The sequence below is a fragment of the Garra rufa genome, chromosome 9 (assembly GCF_049309525.1).
Source record: "Garra rufa chromosome 9, GarRuf1.0, whole genome shotgun sequence".
Taxonomy (NCBI): Eukaryota; Metazoa; Chordata; class Actinopteri; order Cypriniformes; family Cyprinidae; genus Garra; species Garra rufa.
The window spans coordinates 38,410,980-38,433,372 of NC_133369.1; the positions used below are offsets into that span (position 1 = coordinate 38,410,980).

The window sequence follows — 22,393 nt, forward strand, 5'->3', positions numbered from 1 at the left end:
CTGATGGCCTGCGCCCCCCCTGGCGGAAGCGCCCCCCACTTTGAGAACCACTGCCCTAAAGGGATTTCCTGACTCCTAAAGGTTAATAATTAAAAAAACTGTTAATAATTAGTTAAACAGAACTTTATTACATTAATTTAACACCATATACAACAGCCTACTTGCTGCACAGTCTGCAACTTTTGTTAGGGCACCTTATTTTGCGACATATTATTGATATTTAACAAATCTATTTCTTTCTCTCCCTGACCTTGTCTTTCTGCTCGAGCAGCACTAGTTGAAGCCTGAAAATATTGTAAACAATAACATAACTAATTACACTGGTCGGACTAAGCTCTGTTTCAGACTGATACCTCCGGTTCAGGATGGTCCTCATCCTCATCATGTGCCTTTTTCAGTCGCGGAAAATACTTTTCAGTACTCATCTGGATTGAAGCAGCAAACATTCAGTGTAAGAGTAAAGAAACGACATAATTTATAATACGTTTATTTGATTCACAGCTGCTACATATAGTGTTTTGACCTCGACAGCCCAACTAGGCTAGCCTACATTTTACCGCAAACTTGCTACTAGTTAACTTTCTAAAGAAGGCGCAATCGCGTTTGCTAAGGGTCGGGACTTACAGTAACATCAACACACTGAAACTATTGTATTCAGAATATAAAATATTTTATAGCACTTTTTAATCTGTGATTGTGTGTTAAAAGTGTTCACGAGATACCAACCTTTCGCCAGCCGTCTTCTCTCCACAGATGATCCAGACAGATGTGGTGTGCACGGAGGGGAGGGGCTGTGTGCGTGTGTGTGTGTTTGAGGGAGAGATGCGTGAGTGACAGAGATGAAGAGAGAGTATGGAAAGGAAATGCAGTTAAACGAATTCGCTGCGTGTTTTAAATAGCGTACAAAAGAATAACGAAACGCAATATGTGACGGTCGGTATTGATTTTTTTTTTTTTTTGGTCGGTGTGCCACAGATTAAATTCCGACCGCCACAGATTCGTCTATGTGTGGGAAACACTGGGACAAGTGGTATGTGAGTGAATGAGTTTCCCGCTGACATTTCGAAACACTCTTGGGTTTTTAACGCTTCAGCATCACAACTGGAAAACTGAGCAGCATAGATGGATGCTCATGTTTTGACATCACCAATTAATTTTTAATAAATTCTTGTCTTTACCTCTTCTAATATCACAGAGTAGGTTCTTTCTATCACGTATCTAAAGCGACATTCAATGGCTAAGATCTGGGACTCAACAAAGCAAAAGTTGCGCTGTGTTTTGTTTCTTTAGTACGTCTTGAACAATATGACTCAGATCAGAGGGAAATGTGATCACAGATAAGCAGACCTTCAGATGTTCTGATAAGAGATCCAGCTCGACCTTAGTACCGTTTTCTCCTCCGCACTGTTTACGGCTGCTCTGAGTCAAGCCCGATATCATTGCATTAGCACAAATACACTGACAGTGCTGGTTTATGAGCGTGTCACTGAGGAGACTGACTTTTACTGCTGTTTACATGAGACATGGAGACAGTGGAGGAAGGACAGTTGGGAGTCCTGGGATCCAGACAGGATAATGCATCTGCTGGCTGCCTCCCTACACAGCAGGAGACAGAGCGAGGGACTCAGTTCTGCTTAAGTAGTAAGGTCATGTGCAGATCAGTGGTAGACTTCAGGCTAAGTTTACGGTTTCTCTGTGTGACTCGTGTGGAGCCATGCAAAGACAGATGTAAATGAGTGCTAGAGAAGCCATCTTGTGTTTACCATGGAGAACTTTTTTACTAGCAAGTAAGTACTTAAAGGGATAGTTCACCTGAAATGAAAATTCTGTCATTAATTACTCACCCTCATGTTGTTCTAAACCCATAAGACCTTCGTTCATCTTCGAAACAGAAATTATGGTATTTTTTGATGAAATCAAATAGAATAGACAGCAACGCAACTGACACATTCAAGGTCCAGAAAGGTAGTAAGGACATCGATAAAATAGTCCATGTGACATCAGTGGTTCAGCTTTAATTTTATAAAGCAACGAAAATCCCAAGCAATATCAGTTGCAATTGGAAAGCATTTGCAAGACCATTCCATTTATTATTTGATTTATTAGGTTTTCAGTAAATCAGTCACATTATTACATGGCTCTGGAAAACTCGGATTAATCAGTCAGACAGGCTGATATTTATATATTATTAAATAATAATTATTAGTATTTATTTATTTATTGTGCCTTTATGCAACCAGGAGGTTACTTGAACATAGGTCCAAAGAAACTTTTTTTTTTTTTTTTCAACAAATGTTTTTTTTTAGTTAAACATTTTTTAATTTAATAATTGCTTTAATTAAATAACTAAAGAGTTTAAATTGATTTAAGGCCATTGATTTAAGTAATTTTTTTTAGAATTTATTGTAGTTATTCATTTGAACTATTTGTAAAATATATATTTATGTTAAAATATGCACACACATCACACTTGATTATAAATTATATTTGTCAATTAATAATATTTTTTTTTTTATCTGAATGTATCTGACTGCATATTATTTATCATATAATTACAGATTATTCTCATTCTAGAGTCAAGTCAATTCACTTTTCATTTTAAACAGTGCTGTCAAATGATTAATAGCGATTAATCACATCCAAAATAAGTTTTTGTTTACATAATGTATGTGTATACTCTGACAACATTTTAGGGCCATGTTAAAAAATCTAAAATTACAAGATATTATTATTTTGAGAAAAATCCAAACATTTCGCCTTTATTCTTGGAACATTTTAACTTAATCTCATAGTATTTTGACTTTATTCTCGTTTTAGTGCTACATTAAAAAATATGTAAGATTACGAGATTAAAGTCATAATATTTTGAGAATAAAATCGAAATATATTGAGAATAAATATTACAAAATATTACGACTTTAATCTCGCAATCTTACTTTTTTTTAACGTGGCACTTAAATGAAAATAAAGTCGAAATACTATGAGATTAAGTTAAAATGTTTCAAGAATAAAGTCGAAATGTTTGGATTATTGTCATAATTTTGACTTTATTCTCGAATATCTTAACTTTATTCTTGTAATTTTGACTTTATTCTCAAGATATTCTGACTTTTATGTCGTAATCTTAGATTTTTTTACGTGGCACTAAAAAAACTACGAAAATAGAATCGAAAGAATACAGAGAATACAGTTGAAATATTTTGAGAATACAGTGAAAATATTTCGAGAATAAAGTCGCAATTATAAGAATAATACAAACATTTTTTTAAATAACATTTTGACTTTATTCTCAAACATTTTAACTTTATTCCCGAAATATTTCAACTTTATTCTTGTAGTATTTCGACTTTATTCTTGTTTTAGTGCCACATAAAAAAAAAAAATCTAAGGTTACGAGATAAATGTCAGAATATTTCGAGAATAAAGTCAAAATTACGAGAATAAAATTAAAATATGTAGATTTTGTTCTCGTAATTTCGACTTTATTCCCAAAACATTTCGTCTTTATTCTCAAAATATAATGACTTTAATCTCGTAATCTTAGATTTTTATTTTTATTTTTATTTTTACGTGACACTAAAATTAATATATAAATACTCACACATGCAGTATATATTTGCAATTGATCGATTGACAGCACTAATTTTAACTAGGGCTGGACGATATGGCAAAAAATTGTATCACGATATATTTCTTAATTTCGGTCGATGCGATATAATTCCGATATCGATATGGACAATATTAAAAAGCCTCAGGAAAAACCTGCAGAGGACACACACAATGGATGTCTGTACCTACAAATGTCTGCAAACTGAAATTGTAAAGTCTATAATACCTCCAGGCTCCTACTATTAAAATTATATATATATATATATTTTTTAATTAAAACAGTAAAAAAAATAAGGTTCACTTTTTATTTGTATTAAGCCTTTACAAACAAGACATGTGAAACAAACTATCAAATAAATTAAACTCTCAGACTCAGCTTATTAACAAAAATATATTTCCATTTAAACTAGAGCAGGTTTATTTAATTGAGAGAACTGTGAATTATCTATACAAATATGTATGTCTTGATTAAAGACTAAATTAATTCCCTATAAAATCGCTTAAAAAGAGGGAAAGAAATCATAATAAAAATTATGCCACTAGGCCAACTAATTAATCCTCTTCCAGAAGGAGGTGCTCTTTCCCGGATTTTCCTGGTAACATTTGGACACAAAGTTGCGCAGTGGTAATGAATTACTTTATAAGGAATTAGTAAAAAATTAAATGAAAATGACAGAAACTTTTCTGAATACAGTAAAGTTTCCTTTTTAGACACATTCATTTAAAAAAAAGCGTCACATTTTGACTGAAATGTGCGGTGCTTATGTTTATTTAACGAAGTCAAAGCCTTTTTGAAAATCTATTTGAAGCGGCCAGCGCTGATATTATGGCGAGTATTTGCATGAACCGCGTATAACTTACCAATGGCAGAGTTTATCCGAACTTAAAAAGCCGAACCACTTCCACACCACTGAATTAGTCTTTCCTGTCTTATCAACTATTTCGTCTACCTTCTTTCTTGTGGAAGCTTGTTCATCCACAGCTGTATTGCGGTCAGGGATACTCATTTTGTAGATAAAAACTTTCCGCAACGGAGCTTAACCAACTACTGCTGCTGAGCGCTGGCAGCGTGTCTGTGATGTACGTCATCACCATAGACTGTAAAAAATATGGACGTAGTATCCGTGACGTCACCCGTAGGATTCTGAAGCGCTATTTTGAAGCCTGTTGTGGGCGGGATTCGGCCGTCGCCATCTTGGAATCGTGTCACCGCGCGTCACTCCTGGATAATCAAAAATGGGCAAAAAGGCGGGACGTGGGTGGAGCTGGTTGCTGAAACCACGCCCACCTAGCGCGACAGTGGTGACAGCAGCGGCAATCCCCCTGTCACTCAAGTGGCCACGCCCTTAGTTATGCTGAACTTTAAGGCTTAATATAACTTAAACGGATGAGTTATAAAAAAAATTCACCCCCCTCACAGTTGACATGAAGGGCAAAACTAGCTATATAGACCAAAACCATTTTTTGAACCAGGCTGTAAACATACTTTTTTCTGCTGTAAAGTTGGGCATTTTAACATGGGGAGTCAATGGGACTGACTCTCTTTTGCAGCCAGTCTCTAGCGGCCAGTCGATGAATTGCATTTTAAGACACTTCCGTGTTGGTTTCAATAGAGAGAGCGGGAGGTTGCCCCTTGGTCATCACGCAATTCTTTTCTGCTCTTTCTGACGGCTGAGCACTGAACGTCATATATATGATATGCAAATGTATATCGAAATATCGGAAATGGGTTTAAAAATCGTATCACCGCTATTGAAAAAAATTCTATCGCGATATATATTGATATTGAATTATTGTCCAGCCCTAATTTTAACTGTTTTTAGCAGATAATCTCAGTAACAACTTTGTTTTCTGATTCCAGAGCCAGGTGGCAGAGAAGGGCCGAGAAGTGAAGGAGCTGAAGGACAGTCTTTTTGCATTGACCAAAGAGAAAGAGAAGCTAGAGAGGGTGCGTGCTTTCGTTTTCATTTTCCGCAGGCCTCTGCCAATCTAAAAATGCAGTTGTTTTTCTAGCTTGTTGTTTTATTCTCAGGATCTGGTTTGGGTTTAACATATCTCTCTAATTGGGCCAGCAGTGCAAGTGAGTCCTTATTTTCCATTCAATTACCCTGGACCACAGAGAGGGACGCGTAGTCGAGGTACAACACAAAACTCGACGCTCAAGAAGCAAAATGGCCCAATTTGAGGTTCAGACTAAATGAAATTGGCGCCTGCCGAAGACTTCAATAAAAGGCAGAGCTCTTGCCTCCCTTTGAACAGGCAGAGGAGTTTTAATGAAGGGCCTAATTAAACTGTTTGTGCGAGGGTGGCGAGTTACTCTACTCTGCTGCCGCTGCTCGCTGTGGTGAGTGATGTACTGTCTGGACAAAAAGATAGAGGGAAAAATGGGACCTGAGTCGGAATTATTGTCAAGACATCACGGCTGGCCTTAAATTAGACTAGAGTCAGTTTCGTCTCCTTTGGGCCAATTTCACCTACTTTAATTGGCATTTTCACATTTAAATTTCAGTTGAAATGTGTGGATCAGATGATTAGCTTTTCTTGAAGCAAACCAAAACTTAACAGCCGATATGTTTCCTGTGTCCCATCAGGATTTGCAAAGGAATGTCAGCAGGGAAGAAGAACATGAAAAGAAAGATGGCAATGTCGATGTGCAGTCAGTTTTCTTGCAGTACCCGATGCCGTACCCCCAAGACGACCCATCTCCTCTGCTGGTGCCCCAGCGCCCCACTGATCTGATGTTTGGCAACCCATACTCTTCTACTGATTCCAGAGGTATCTATGCTGCTAGTTCACCACCATCTTAATAGGAATCTTGCATGAGATTCAAAGATCAACTTGACCTGAAATTTTGCCAAAATTTTGCTAAAAATGAAAATTACCACAATAATTATCAAATTATTCACAATACGTGACCCGATTGGAATGCTCTAAAACAGTGAATCATTTTGCAGTGCAATAGTTTAACTGATTTGGAGTTTCGAAAAGCTCTGTTTCACCCGTCACTACTTGCTTTTCAAAATCATTACAAACAATATTGAAATTCGAAAATGAATTTGATAAAAATCAAATGATCCATGCTGATCGGGACCTTAAATCACGTATCGCAAATCATTTGATTTTAAATCAATTCAATTTGCGAAAAGATTCACAACCTGTGCCGATCCAAATCACATGATTCATGATACAGATTTGAAGTCGCAATCTGAAACAAATGATTCACGAAGTTCCAATCAAATGAAAAATTAAAAGATTTGCAAAATCACTCCAAAATCCAGATATGAAACGAATGATTTACAAACCTGCACCAAAGACCTGTTCTGAATCAAATGATCCATGGTCCGCACTACGAATATCCAATCCGTTCTAAATTGCAATTCACACTCATGAAGAATCGATCTAAAGCAAAATATTGACGATTCCGCTCCAAAGTTCCGATTGAAATCAAATGATTCGCGTTCCACACTCTTAAGTATCAATTTAAAGCAAAAGATTTGCAAAACCGTTCTGAAGTTTCGATCTAAATCAAATGATTCTCACTCTGAAGTATCGATCTAAAACAAAAGATTTGTGAATCCGCTCCGAAGTTCCGATCTAAATCAAATGATTTGCGATCTGCTCTCTGAAGTGTCAATTTAAAGCAAAAGGTTTGCAAACCTGATTTCGAAGTTCCGATCTAAATCAAGTGATCCGCACTCTGAAGTATTGATTTAAAGCAAGATTTGCAAAACCGCTCCGAAGTTTCGAACTGAATCAGATGATTTGTGATCCGCACTACAAATATCCAATCTAAAACAGAAGGTTTGCGAACCTGATTTCGAAGTTCCGATCTAAATCAAATGATCCGCACTCTGAAGTATTGATTTAAAGCAAAAGATTTGCGAAACCCCTCCGAAGTTTCTATCTAAATCAAATGATTCGTGATCCGCACTACGAAGATCCAATCTAAAGCAAAAGATTTGCGAACCCGTTCCGAAGTTCCAATCTAAATCAAATGATCCACACTCTGAATTATTGATTTTAAGCAAAAGATTTCACAAAACCGCTCTAAAGTTTTAATCTAAATCAAATGATTCACAAACCCGCTCTGAAATTTCAATTCACCACCTTAGGTGGTGACTTCCTTCTTTCAGTGGAAGCTAGAGATTGTGGTTTATAAAGTTTTAAATATGGATATTTTTCTTACACAAAACATAGATTGACTTCAGAAGGCCTTTATTAACCCCCTAGAGACGTGTGGTGTACTTTTTATGATGGATGGATGAACTCTATTGGATTTTGCAGTAAAACATTTTCAAGTGTAACTTAAGGCTCTAAATCCTTTTTGGGGCCACTGTGCATGTATACTCCTTGTTTGCTCCTGTTCATATTTGTTTTGAGCCACAGGGTTTCCTTGAGGTATAAATCCAGATATTAAGGCATTAAAGGGTTTCCTTTCCTGACAGATGGAGCCGACGGAGAGTTCTCTGATGACCAGATGCCCCGACTGCCCCCAGTTGGGCCTCCATCCTGGGACAGCAATGTAGTGTGCATACAGCCCGCCCGTAACCTCAGCCGCCCCGATGGACTGGAGGAACCAGAGGAGCCGCAGAACACTGTGAGTTCATTACGGCTTCCTCCACGTTCAGCTGTTAGAAGTGATATAGAGGTGGGATTAAGGTTTTAATCAAGTCAGAACTGCAGATGGGCTTCAACTCTTCCCAAATCTCTGTCTGTCTTTTATCTGGCCTTCTCTCTCTGCTGTGCTAGCCTCCGGTAGGGCTTAGCTAAGCTGGCATTATTAAAGCCCTGCGAACCCAGAGCAGAGTCATTAAGGAGGTGCTCACGCTCGTAACTAATAGAGCTTGTTAGCCTTGCTTGGATAATGGTGGATATACCTAACTAAACATGGAAGAGCTTCAGTCAGTTGGCATAAAACAGGGGAGTTGACCCAAAAATGAAAATTCTGTCATTAATTACTCTCCCCCATGTTGTTCCAAACCTGTAGGACCTTCGTTCATCTTAGGAACACAAATGATTGTATTTTTGATTAAATCTGAGAGCTTTCTGACCCTAACAGAAAGGTAGTAAGGACGTTGTTAAAAAAGTCCATGTGACATCAGTGGTTTAACCATAATTTTATTCAGGATTTGTACAGATACTGTAAAATTAAATTCTAGGACTTAGGCATTACTTTCAGGCTGTTTTAATTTCAAGGACTTTAATCAGAGATCTTACTTATGTCTTCTATTTCAAATTCTAATAAATAGTGAAATCGCTCCTAAATCCAGGTATAAAGCAAATGATTAGCAAACCCCCACCGAAGTCCCAATCTGAATCAAATGATTTGCAATCCTTGCTCTGAAGTATCGATCTTAATCAATAGCATATCGCGAATCATTTGATTTGAATCATTCAATTTGCAAAATGATTCACAAACCCGTTTTTATCTAAATAAAATGATTTGCGATACGTGATTTAAAGTCCCGATCTGACACAAATGATTTGCAAAGTTCCTAAATAAAAAGATTCACGACACGTGAAGTGCCAGTCTAAATCAAATTATTCGCAATACGCGATTTGAGTCCCAATCTGAATAATGATTCGCAATCCATCATTACAGGTCAGAACTCGGAACACAGATCGCAAATTATTTTACTTAGATCGGAACTTCATGTATCGTGAATCATTTGATTTAGATTGGAACTTCAAATCGTGTATCACGAATCATTCGATTTAGATTGGAACAGGTTTGTGAATCACTTTACGAATTGAATGACTCAAATCAAATGATTCATGCTACGTGATTTAAAGTCCCAATCTGAAACAAATTATTCCGGAAGTTTCGATCTTAACCAAATGATTTGCTTTATGTGACGTTCCAATCAAAATCAAATTATCTGCGATTCGTGATTTTAATTCCCGATCTGAATAATGATTTGCAAGCCATCATTTTCACGATCCACACTCTGAAGTATCAATCTAAAGCAAAAGATTTGCAAACCTGCTCTGAAGTTTCGATCTTAATCAAATGATTCACGATTCAAGCTCTGAAGTCCTGATCTGAAAAATGATTCGCAAACCATCATTTCAGATCAGGACTTGGAGCGTGGATCATGAATTATTTGACTTAGATCAGAACTTTGCATATCTTGAAATGATTTGATTTTAGTTCAGGATTTCTTATTGTGTATCACGAATCATTTGATTTGAATCATTTAATACGCGAAATGATTCACAAACCCGTTCTGATCTGAATCAAATTATTCGCAGTACGCAGTTTGAAGTCCCGATCTGAAACTAATGATTAAAGGATTAGTTCACTTTAGGAACAAAAATTTACAGAATGTGCTCAGATGTTCATGTCTTTCTTTCTTCAGTCATAAGGAAATTATGTTTTTGAGGAAAACATTTCAGGATTTCTCTCCATATAATGGACTTCTTATGGTGCCCCCGAATTTGAACTTCCAAAAGTCCAGTTTCAAAGGGCTCTAAACGATCACAGCCGAGGAAAGAAGGGTCTTATCTAGCAAAACGATCGGTTATTTTCTAAAAAAATTACAATTTATACACTTTTTAACCTCAAATGCTTGTCTTGTCGAGCTCTGTGTAGAGATTAAAAAGTATATAAATTTTAAATGTTTTTAGAAAATTTAAACTGGATTTTGGAAGTTCACAGGCACCATTCTCATCCATTACATGGAGAGAAATCCTGAAATGTTTTCCTCAAAAAACACCATATCTTTACGACTGAAGAAAGAAAGACATGAACATCTTGGGTGACAAGGGGGTGAGTACATTATCTGTAAATTTTAGTTCTGAAAGTGAACTACTCCTTTGACAAAGTTCCGATCTAAATCTAATGATTTGCGATACGCGATTTGAAGTTCCAATCTGTAACAAATGATTCGCCGTACGCGATTCGATTACAGTGCTTCAAAACAGTAAATAATTTTGTGATGCAATGGTTTAACTGATTCAGAGTTTTGAAAAGATTAAAAAATCATTACATTAATTCAGTCTGTTTTTTGCTAGAGAATCTCTTGAAATGAATGATCGAAGTCACGAGTTTGAATCAATCGGAGCGGTTAACTTATCTGTTCCTCTTTTCGCATCTTCAGCCATGTTTACAGGACACTGCCTGTTCTACTCCTTGCTTAGCTTGATTGTTTTCTGACATTAACTGAAATAAGCGAAAAAGGTATGATGTTTTTTGAATTGCGTGAAAAGATGTGCTTATTAACTAAATTAAACACTTATTTCAGATACATTGTCTTTCAATAATTCAAGCACTTCTCAAGTACCTCTTCAGGGATATTGTTTTCAAAGGTTTTCCAACCCTAAATGTCAAAAAAACCAATTCAAGTACTTTAAGCACTTTGTACAAACTCTGGTTATGAAGCTACTAGAATACTTTTTGTGCACAAAGAAAAGGAATAACAAGAAATGCTTTTTTTTTTTTCTTCTCTCCTCAGCAAACCAATGATCAGCCAACAGCCGCTGACCCTGCAGAGTTCCTCAGTGATGGACAGATGCCATTCTGCTTCGAACCCAGGTAAGAAGGCACACAAGCACCGTCACCAACCTCACGGCTGTTACCTATCACGTGCTTGAGCTTGGGTTGCGGTGTGAATATGTGCATTAGCTCAACGGCCCACCCACATCGCCTTCACACAGATGCTGTTTTACTGCCGTTTACTCTCCTGTTGGTCCAGCACCAACTTATTCACGCACCTTACGCACCCTTTGTTTTCCTCATTCAGTCTTTCAGGCTCTATTTTTGTATTTTTATGAGCCCTTTCTCACCCAGCTTAATTTCTCCCTCTGGCAGCGGGGAGCAGAAGCGGTGTCCGCTGTGCGAAGTAATCTTCCCTCCTCATTACGACCAGTCCAAGTTCGAGGAGCACGTGGAGAGCCACTGGAAGATCTGCCCCATGTGCAGCGAACAGTTCCCTCTCGACTGCGACCAGCAGCTCTTCGAGAAGCACGTCCTAACTCACTTTGACAGTAACGTGCTTAACTTCTAGTTGAGGGAAGGAGTCCTTGCCTCCACTTCAATTCTGCTCATTTGTGTTACAGTTAACAGCCACTTTAAACAGCATGTTTAGCTTTGAGCATTCATCTGTAGAGAACTGATTCTTTAACGCAATCAAGATGAAGTCTGGATACTGTTAATGAATTCCAAATGACTGAAAGATGGATGTCGGGCGACGTTTTAGAGTTTTTGTTTAAGTCCATTTTACTTCTGTCAATAGGACTGTTTATTGTAGCTCACTTTAAAGCCTCTCATATCAAAGTTAAGAATACTTTAAGAACACTGAGCAAATGTCATATTGAAGCATTCTGTTGAGAACCGTCCCCAGGTTCCATAGTTTAAGTCAGGTATGGCCTACTATACTCTGTGCGGGCAGAGAACAGCTTTTTTCTGTCGGGGCATGTATGTGACCAGCTAAGAGGGTGATTCTATCTTATAAAATTATTTTAGAATAAGCTTTTAAAGATAAACCTTGATAATCAAGTTGTTTGAGTTAGAGTTTTTTCCTTTATCTATTTAAATCACTTATTTTAATTGAGTTGCATGCTCACGTTTCCTGTGCACTGAAATCACAAACCTCTTTTATTTTTGTTCCATTTCCTTAGTTGAATACTTTGGGTCTCTTACTATGTGAGTGTGTCTTATATACTTCATCTAAACCAATAAAGATTTCACTGAAGCAATATTTATGCTGGTCATACTGGTCGTGGCATTGGCAAAATGGAAATATGCACTTTAACTTACCAAAACCACATGGTGAGGCTTAATTTTGAGGATTAGCAGTAATTCTAATAATTATCATTTATTTATAATAATATTGTCTCAAAAATAATATAATTATTATTATTATAAGAAAGTCTTTGAGGAACATACTACAATTTTAAATAACTATTGTACAAAAAAATATAAATACTACTACTACAAAAAAAATGAATAAAAATAGTGAATGGGTGTAAATATTAACAAAAAAAATTCCTAAATTTTATGTATAGTTTTATATTATTTTATATATATATAAATAATACTACTGAATGGGTATAAATATAATACAATTTCCTAAATTTTACATATAATTTTATATAATAATTTTGCTATTATCATTAATTAATAAAATTATCACAAAAATATATTTATTATTATTACTATTATTACAAAGTCTTTTAAGGAAATGCTACAATTTAATAACTATTGTACAAATAAATTATAATATTTCCTAAATTTCAGGTATAATTTTGTTACATTTTATATATAAAAATACATATAAAATGAAATACATAAATAAGTACAAATTTTTTTTTTAATTTTATTTTCCTTAATTTTATATACAATCATTTTCCTATTATTGTTGTTGTATTTATTATTATTATATTAATAATTACTGATGGTAGTTTTAATATTTTTTTTGCACAAGTTATTTAAAATTGTAGTATGTTCCTTAAAGGCTTTCTAATAATAATAATAAATATATTATTTTTGTGATCATTTAATTAATACCTGATATTTTTATTATTAATTTCAGAATTTTTTATATATATATATATATATATATATATATATGGAACATACTACAATTTGAAATACCTATTTGGGAATTTAAGTTTTTAGATGTTGTACAAATAAACAAAATAATTTTCCTATATCCTTATACCAAACTTGACCATGAATTCACATTGCTGGAGGGAAGAAATAAAGAAGACAGTTTTTAAAACATATCAGAGGCCATTTTAATATTTAAAATGTAACCAGGTTTACATTTATGAAGCAGCTTTTTTTTTTTTCCTTTTTCAGTTTTGTTGCAGAAAATGTCACCAGTTCCAAAACAACTCCTGGTGTCTGACTTCATTACATGTAGGAACATCATTGTCCAGAAACTTAAGAAAATATAATTTAAAGCACTCACATCGAGACAATACATTAAGTACACAATATATCAAATACTTCCCTCTGTACTGGCAGTGTAATACTGTTACAATGTCGCATCTAAACCCAATACTGCAATCCCAACAACATTAACGTCCATGCAGTGATGTCTTAATGAGTGATTGGCAGGCCCTGATCTGCCTGCGGGATCTCTGGAGGATCTGGCAACTCTTCATTTATACCACCCACAAAAAGCAAATCAAATCAAGTACCTTTCTCATCCAAGGCATGAGTCCACACCTGAATATCTTTGGGTTGTAACTCTACATCATCCCAGTGACAGGTTAAGGGTATAAAAGTCAGGCAGACACACCAGAGACCAGTCAGAATCAGGATGAATACACAATCTGAATCACTTGGCTACACATATACTGTACTGGAATGCTGTGGTGTACCACAATTCAAGGCAACCAATTTCAATAATCTCACATCTAACAAGCACACTGGAGGTATAGCAAAAGAACGAATTCCCTTAGAAAAAAAATTTATAATAAAAACCTCAGAAACGGAGACCTCCAAAGCGCCACATTAGTCCTTTGAAATTTCGCAGCTGACTTGCAGAAAACATTCTGCAGCTTGTTGGCAATGCAAAATGCCCTAGACAGATTGGCAACTGGTCACTACAAAGTGCTTTAGGTTCTTCGCCAGATCGCTGTGGAGTTCTAGAACAATCCAGAACGGTCCTGCCACAGCGGACCTGGGAAGAGTGTAACAGCCTACTCTAAAATACTAACGTTATCAGATAGTTCGGGCAGGGTTATGGGTCTGAAAATGCTGGCGATTTGTCACCTGAGAGTCATTTGGTGCTATAACTCAAAACTTCTTTCTGAGATCAACGGAAAGGGCGAAAGCACTAACGTTAACGTTACCGAAAAAAAACGGCACATCCATAATCAATCGACATCTCTTAAGTTCGGTTGAAAATATACAAAATAGAACTCAGGAATAAAGTATAGATTTAAATCTGACTATGAAACTTATAGAATATAGTTATATACACAATCTGTGGCTATGACTGTCGCTTATATAGGGATAGATATTGTTATATTACAAACATTCAGACTTTTCGAGCCTTTCCTAGCTTTCGTTTTTCTCACATAGACTCAACTTCACAACGAAGCCGTTTAGATCAGCCAAAAATGAAAATTCTGTTATTAATTACTCACCATCATGTCGTTCCCAAACCTTCTTTCATCTTCGGGACACAAATTATGATATGTTTGATGAAATCCGAAAGCTTTCTATGGCACATCTATGGCGCATGAACGTAAGGACATCGTTAAAATGGTCCACCTGACAGTAGTGGTTCAACCGTAATGTTATAAAGCTATAAGAATACGTTTTGTGCGCAAAGAAAACAAAAATAACGACTTTAACGATTTTTTTCTCTCTGCCGCCATCTAACCGCAGACTTGTTTACAAGCGTCGTGTGTACTCTCCATAATGGCGGCGGACTGTCCCGGGAGAGATGAAATCGTTGAATAAAATCGTTGTTTTTGTTTTCTTTGCGCACAAAAAATATTCTCCTAGCTTCATAAAACGATTTAACCACCACCTTAAGAAAATTAACCGTGTTTTTACTACAAAAAAAAAAACAAAAAAAACATGGTTACTAAAGTTTACCCATGTTAACCATGGTTTTGCTACACTAACCATAGTTTAAAGGAGTGGTTCACTTTCAGAACAAGAATTTACAGATAATGTACTCACCTCCATGTCTTTTTTTCTTCTGTCATAATGAAATGTTGTTGTTTTTTTGAGGAAAACATTTCAGGATTTCTCTCCATATAATGGACTTCTATGGTGCCCCCGAGTTTGAACTTCCAAAATGCAGTTTAAATGCAGCTTCAAAAGGCTCTAAATGACCCCAGCTGAGGAAGAAGGGTCTTATCTAGTGAAACGATCGGTTATTTTCTAAAAACATTTACAACTTATATACTTTTTAAGCTCAAATGCTTGTCTTGCCGAGCTAGACAAGACGAGCATTTGAGGTTAAAAAGTAAATAAATTGTAATTTGTTTTTAGAAAATAACCCCTCATTTTGCTAGATAAGACCCTTTTTTTTCTTCGGCTGTGATCGTTTAGAGCCATCTGAAGCTGCATTTTGGAAGTTAAAACTCGAGGGCACCATAGAAGTCCATTATATGGAGAGAAATCCTGAAATGGTTTACTCAAAAAACTATTTCCTTACGACTGAAGAAAGAAAGACATGAACATTTTTGTAAGGGCTGTAAAATAAAATTCCAGGACTTTCAAGGACTACTTTTTTGATTTCCCTGCTGACAAAAAAAAAAACAGCAGGAGACCAGCTTAAACCAGCTAAGACCAGCCAACCAGCCTAGGCTGGTTTTAGCTGTTTTTTTTTTCAGCTGGGTTTTACGGACTTCAGTCAGAGATCTCAATTATGTTTTGATGTTTTCTAGTGTTTAAGAAAGATTTCCAAAACCACTCCGAAGTCCTAATCTGAATCAAATGATTCGTGATCCACACTCCTAGGTTCCAATTTAAAGCGAAAAACTTGCAAACCTGCTTCAAAGTTGCAATGTAAAACAAGTAAATTGCGATTTATGCTCAGTCCCGAACTGTATAATGATTTGCGGACCATAATTTCAGATCAGGACTCACAGCGCAGACATTTGCGTAATGATTCACTAACCCACTCCGAAGTCCTGATCCAAATCAAATGATTCGCAATACGTGATTTGAGGTTGCGACCTTAATCAATTGATTTGCGATACACAAAGTTCTGATTTAAGTTAATGATTTGTGATACGAGTTTTGAAGGCTCAAACTGAATCAAATTATTTGCGATACATGATCTGATTGGAGCGCTTCAAAACAGTAAATCGTGTTACGACGCAATGCTTCTCAAATGGTTTTCAAAATCATTACAAACGATGTCAAAATTCGAAAAAGAATGGACGTTTTCATTTGATCTGGTTTTTGCTGGTAAATGAAAAGAAGTTACCATTGTGCATTGCACCTAGAAACTGCATGTAAGGGGCGTAACATTTCTGTCACACGCTTGAGGTATTCGGCCAATCACAACGCACCAGATAGCTGGCCAATCAGAGAACACCTCGGTTTCTATAGAGACAGAGCGACAAGCGTCACATTCTGAAAACCACGCCCACCGGGGAGGAAAACAATCCAACGCTCTCCATTGACTTTGTATTGCGGGAGGCTGCCTCCTTGTCATTTCTGACTTATAACAAAAACTGAACAATGTATAAAAGCTGCTATGTGACAAGCTGAACAGTAAACAAGCTAAAAAACACACAACTTTTTTATAAGCTGTCGACGTAAAAAACAAGTGTTTAAGGACACAAATGTAGAGCACAACCTGCCATATTACTCTAAGGATTACGCCCTCTGGAGGGAAATTTAACGGCGACAGTAAACATTCATTATTTGTAACCATGTCAAAGGATTATTTCACCACCCTGAAAGGAGAAGATATATTTAGAAACTCAATTTTATTGGTCTGTGTCAGTGCTCCTTTTCATTACCTTCCTTTTGTTGGAGAAATGATCGCACTGAATGGCCTAACATGAAATACCCTGACATCTACAACTATTGTCATTTTTTTTGGGTCAACGGCTTATAAAAATGTAGTTATGTGTTTTTTTAGCCTGTTTACTGTACACCTTGTCAAATAGCAGTTTTTAGACATTGTGCTGTTTTTTGTTATAAGTCAGAAATGACAAGGAGTCAATGGAGAGCGGATTGTTTTCCCCTCCGATGTGGGCGTGACCTAAACACACTCTGTTTCTATCAACGTTGAGTTTTGTAAAAAATTGAAGCATTTCAGAAAGGCGGGGCAAAGAGGAGCAACAATATGTACAATATGTGGAAAATAATGTTTTTGAACCTCAAACTGTATAAACATTACATTACAACAAATACTCAAAATAATACTCTTTTTAGCAACATCATATGACCCCTTTAAATTTCAAAAAGTCAAATTCTTGTACCAACCCTGTTACTATGCTTTTGTGTCTTGACCATGGTAGTAACCTTGCCGTCTATGCAGGGTCAGAAAGCTCTTGGATTTCATCAGAAATATCTTAATTTGTGTTCTGAGGATAAACAAAGTTCTTACAGGTTTGGCACGACATGAGGTGAGTAATTGATAGCACATTTTATATTTTTGGGTGAACTATTTTTTCTCTTCGGCGTGAGACTGGTTATCTAGTCAGGATTCTCTCCTTTTCAAACATACCGTCAGTCTTTTACAATAAGCACCTAGCATCAAGAAAATAAGATGAGGAAAATAAAAAGAATAAGCGAATGTGCAAAAATACAAAACTGTATACTCTAGTAAGATACAAATAAGCAAAGGAAATAATAAAAAAATAACAGAATTAAAGCATGCGATTCAAAATGTAGTGTTCTGATAGATGGTTGAATCAAATCCTCCTCATGGAGGTACGGAATGATACAGGGATTCAGGGAGTCTTCCTTGAGGAAGAGGAATATAAAAAGGCTAACCTTTCCTCCTCATGAGGAGTGGAATGAAAAGGGAGGTGAAAGAGGCTTACTCTTGAAAGAGTAAAATAGAGAGACAAACTGTCCTTCAGACAAATATTTTTTGGATGTCCTCCAAAAAAAAAGCTGAGGACCAAATGGGTCAAAGTCAGAGTTAATGGACAGCCGCAGCTGCTGGTGCAGATGGATATGGAGGTGTTCTGTTTGTACTGTATATACATGTATTGGAGTGTGTGTGTGTGTGTGTGTGTGTGTGTGTGTACCTGGTATTCATCACGTTATGGGGACCAAATGTCCCCACAAGGATAGTAATACCAGTAGTACATTTCATAGGTCCCCATGAGGAAACAGGCTTATAAATGATGCACAATGAGTTTTTTTGAGGAAGTAAAAGTGTGCACAATCTCCTGTGAGGGCTAGGTTTAGGTGTAGGGCCATAGAAAATACGGTTTGTACAGTATGAAAACCCTTACGCCTATGGAATGTCCCCATAAAATATGTAAACACAACATGTGTGTGTGTGTGTGTGTGTGTGTGTGTGTGTGTGTGTGTAGAGGAGGATGTTGGCACTCTCTACTGCTGCATCTTGCGGATGATGTCGGCAGAGACGGGCGGGTGGAAGTTGATGGTGTGGTGTCGAAGCCCCTGAGAGCTTTTGTAGCTTTTACCGCACCGGCACTTAAAGGGCTTGCGAACGCGGATCTGAGTGCGGTGGCCGTTCTTGGCGTGGTACTTAATACCATTCACATTCTGCAAAAAGAGAAAAACAGAGTTGAGATTTTCATAGTTTAGATTAGAGAATAATTGACTAGAGAGAGAAAAAAAATTTACACTGATGCAGAGATTCATTTTAAAGTATTTCTTGATTCCTGAAATTTGACTGAAATTACAAATCAATTCTTTAGGTGTGATTAATAAATTAATTTCAGAAAAAATGTGTGATTAGTTATGTCTTTTAATCAGTTGACGGCACTGATATGTACATATTTAAAGTTTTTTTTAAAGAAATGAATACTAGTTTCTAATATAGAATTATTAACTAATTAATATTTAATTTATTAAGACATCAATAACTATGTACAGTAGAGCTGCAAAGTGATTAGTTGCGATTAATTGATTCAATATAATGTTAGCATTTTATATGTGTGTACTGCAGTGTTGTTTTCGTCAACGATGACGATGACGAAATCATTTTGTTGACGCCACTTTTTTTCATGACGATAACGAGACGATGACGAGATAAAAATGGCTCGTTGATGACTAAAACATGACGAGACGTGTGTGAGTTTTCGTTGACGAGACGAGAATAGACAAATGTTAGTGGGTGGTCCGTCAGACGTTTAAAATGCATGACATTTCTGCTTATTGTGCATGCCAATTAAAACTTAAAAAGTATCTGCCGCTATGGCAAGCCGTTTTAGCATTAAATACTCTTTGCTATACTAGTATGGCAAGCCGTTTTAGCATTCCATCCTTGTTTGTCTTTTATGTTCTAAAACATTCCTTCATTATTGTAATTATTGGTGGAAATAGTCGATCCGGAAGCTCACATTGTGTTGAACTATAGATCTGCTATTTTCAGAACTTATAAGTGACACTACCCAACAACAAAATACTTACTGACCTACATTAATTTGTTAAAAGACTACTTTTTCCCTTTTTTTTGACTAAAACTAGACTAAAACCTTTTTGACTTTTCGTCGACTAAAACTAGACTAAAACCTTTTTGACTTTTCGTCGACTAAAATTGGACTAAAACTATCACATATAGAAGTGACTAAAATTTGACTAAAACTAAGAAGCATTTTAGTCCAAAAGACTAAGACTAAATCTAAGATGGTTGTCAAAAACAACACTGGTGTACTGTGTATATTTATTATGTATAGATAAATACATACACGTATATATATTGAGAAAAAATATGTTAGATTTACACTGCCGCGCAAAAGTTTGAGATCAGTAAGATTTTTAATGGTTTTTAAAAGATGGTTGTTTTTTTATGCTCATCAACGCTCCATTTATTTGATTAAAAATATAGAAAAAAATGTAAAATTGTGAAGTATTATTTCATTTTTTTTTGGAGTGAATATATTTTAAAAACGTAATTTATTTATGTGATAAAAAGTTACATTTTGAGCATCATTACTCCAGTCTTCAGTGTCACACGATCCTTTAGAAATTATTCTAATATGCTGATTTATTATCAATGTTGAAAACAGTTGTCAATAAAAGGTTCAAAAGAACAGCATTTATTTAAAATAGAAAGGCTTTCTAACAATATACACTAGTATTTAAAAGTTGGGGTCAGTAAATTTTTATTCTTTCTTTGTTTTTTGAAAAAATTTGCCAAGGATGTTTTAAATGAATAAAAAAGCATAGATTTACATTGTTTTATAGGATTTATATTTTGAATAAATGCTGTTCTTTTGAACTTGTTATTCATCAAAGAATCCTGAAAAAAACACAAGTTCCAAAAAATATTACACAGCACAACTGTTGCCAACATTGATCATTTTAATAATAAATCAACATATTAGAATGATTTCTGAAGGATCATGTGACACTTAAGACTGGAGTAACAGCTGATGAAAATTCAGCGTTGCATCTCAAAAAAAAAAAATTTTTTTTAAGGACATTCAAATAAAAACCATTATTTTATATTGTAATAACATTTAGCAATTTGACATTTTTTCTGTATTTTTTATCAAATAAATGCAGCCTTGATGAGCATAAGAATCCTTTTAAAAAACATTTCAAGTCTTACTGATCCCAAACTACATACAATGTATATGTAAAATATTTATATTTATATATGTGACCCTGGACCACAAAACCAGTCTTAAGTCGCTGGGGTATGTTTGTAGCAATAGCCAAAAATACATTGCATGGGTCAAAATTATTGATTTTTTCTTTTATGTCAAAAATCATTAGGAAATTAAGTAAAGATCATGTTCCATGAAGATTTTTCAAAAATTCCTACTGTAAATGTATCAAAATGTAATTTTTGATGAGTAATATGCATTGTTAAGATCCTAATTTGGACAACTTTAAAGGTGATTTTCTCAGGATTTTGATTTTTTTGCACCCTCAGATTCCAGATTTTCAAATAGATGCATCTCGGCCAAATATTGGCCTATCATAACAAACCATACATCAATAGAAAGCTTATTTACTGAGCTTTCTTATTCTATATACATCTCAGTTTTGTAAAATTTAACCTTATGACTGGTTTTGTGGTCCAGGGTCACATATTATACAAATTATAGAAGTGTTTACATATACTGTGTATATATATATATATATATATATATATATATATATATATATGTGTGTGTGTGTGTGTGTGTGTATTAATATAAACATTATAAATATACACAGTACACACACATAGTATGCAAACAAACTCATTTTCAACCGATTTATCGCGACTAATCGTTTTACAGCTCTAATATACAGTATAACTGATTACTAATATATAATTACATTTATCCCAAATGACAGTGAAGACAGTTATGACACAAAAGATTTCTATTCTTTATATTTATCAAATAATATATTTAAAGTAATTTCAAATTCCTATAAATTGTAATATTTCACAATATTACAGTTTTTACTGTATTTTTTGTCAAATAGCCTTGCTGTCTATGCAGGGTCTGAAAGCTCGAGGATTTCATCAAAAATATCTTAATTTGTGTTCCAAAGATGAACAAGGTCTTACTGGTTTGGAATGACATGAGGGTGAGTAATTAAGACAGGATTTTTATTTTTGGGTGAACTATCCCTTTAAAAGTTCCTTTGGCCAATGAAATCATTTTGAGATCCTTAACACACAGCTTTCACTGTGCAAACAAATGTTATTTTTACAATCCGCTTCAGTTCTGTTTTAAATTCTGCATCGACGTTATATTATTTATCAATAATCTGAAGGCAAACAAAACAATCTGTGAGTACAACTTGGCTTTAATAATTCCAGACACATGAAAGATCCAACGCTGTGTGAAGTAATGAGGAAAAGCATCAGCTGCTTGACATCAGTGGAGACCAGGCACCCACTGAACCCAAATAAACCCAAATCAGAGCCACATCTAACAGTACATCTGAACATGCAAAGACACCCTCATGGCTGTCATCATCCATTTCCTCTCCCTCTTATTGAATGCAGCTCTCACAGGCTGCACATCATTTATCTCAGCAGCCAGAACCAGATGGCAGTGGAAAATCTCATAAAACGCACAGGCCTTCAGTGGACGGCATGTATGCCTTTAAAATGTATGTCAAGCTTCCAGTCCTGTCCCCATTACAGCTCTTAGTGTTAATAAAGTCTTGGACTGCTAAACAGTGAGAGCCCAGCGTTCACTGTTT

The 22,393-nt window shown here is 35.6% G+C and overlaps 2 protein-coding genes across 4 annotated transcripts in view; one reads left to right on the forward strand and one right to left on the reverse strand.

The window, feature by feature from the left end:
• Positions 1-12,308, forward strand: part of tax1bp1b (Tax1 (human T-cell leukemia virus type I) binding protein 1b) — a 49,351-nt gene extending 37,043 nt beyond the window's left edge. For 2 of the 3 annotated variants that reach the window (XM_073847412.1, XM_073847413.1), the window contains exons 14-18: positions 5,471-5,557; positions 6,201-6,384; positions 8,055-8,206; positions 11,064-11,143; positions 11,420-12,308. In XM_073847412.1, coding sequence (XP_073703513.1) covers positions 5,471-5,557; positions 6,201-6,384; positions 8,055-8,206; positions 11,064-11,143; positions 11,420-11,615 — 699 coding nt within the window. In that variant the 3' untranslated portion in view covers positions 11,616-12,308. The remainder of the gene's footprint in view (positions 1-5,470; positions 5,558-6,200; positions 6,385-8,054; positions 8,207-11,063; positions 11,144-11,419) is intronic. The other variant, XM_073847414.1, reaches the window with a different exon arrangement.
• A 1,020-nt stretch (positions 12,309-13,328) lies between these two features.
• jazf1b (JAZF zinc finger 1b) overlaps positions 13,329-22,393 on the reverse strand; it is a 41,445-nt gene continuing 32,380 nt past the window's right edge. The window contains exon 5 of the mRNA XM_073847617.1: positions 13,329-18,781. Coding sequence (XP_073703718.1) covers positions 18,605-18,781 — 177 coding nt within the window. The 3' untranslated portion in view covers positions 13,329-18,604. The remainder of the gene's footprint in view (positions 18,782-22,393) is intronic.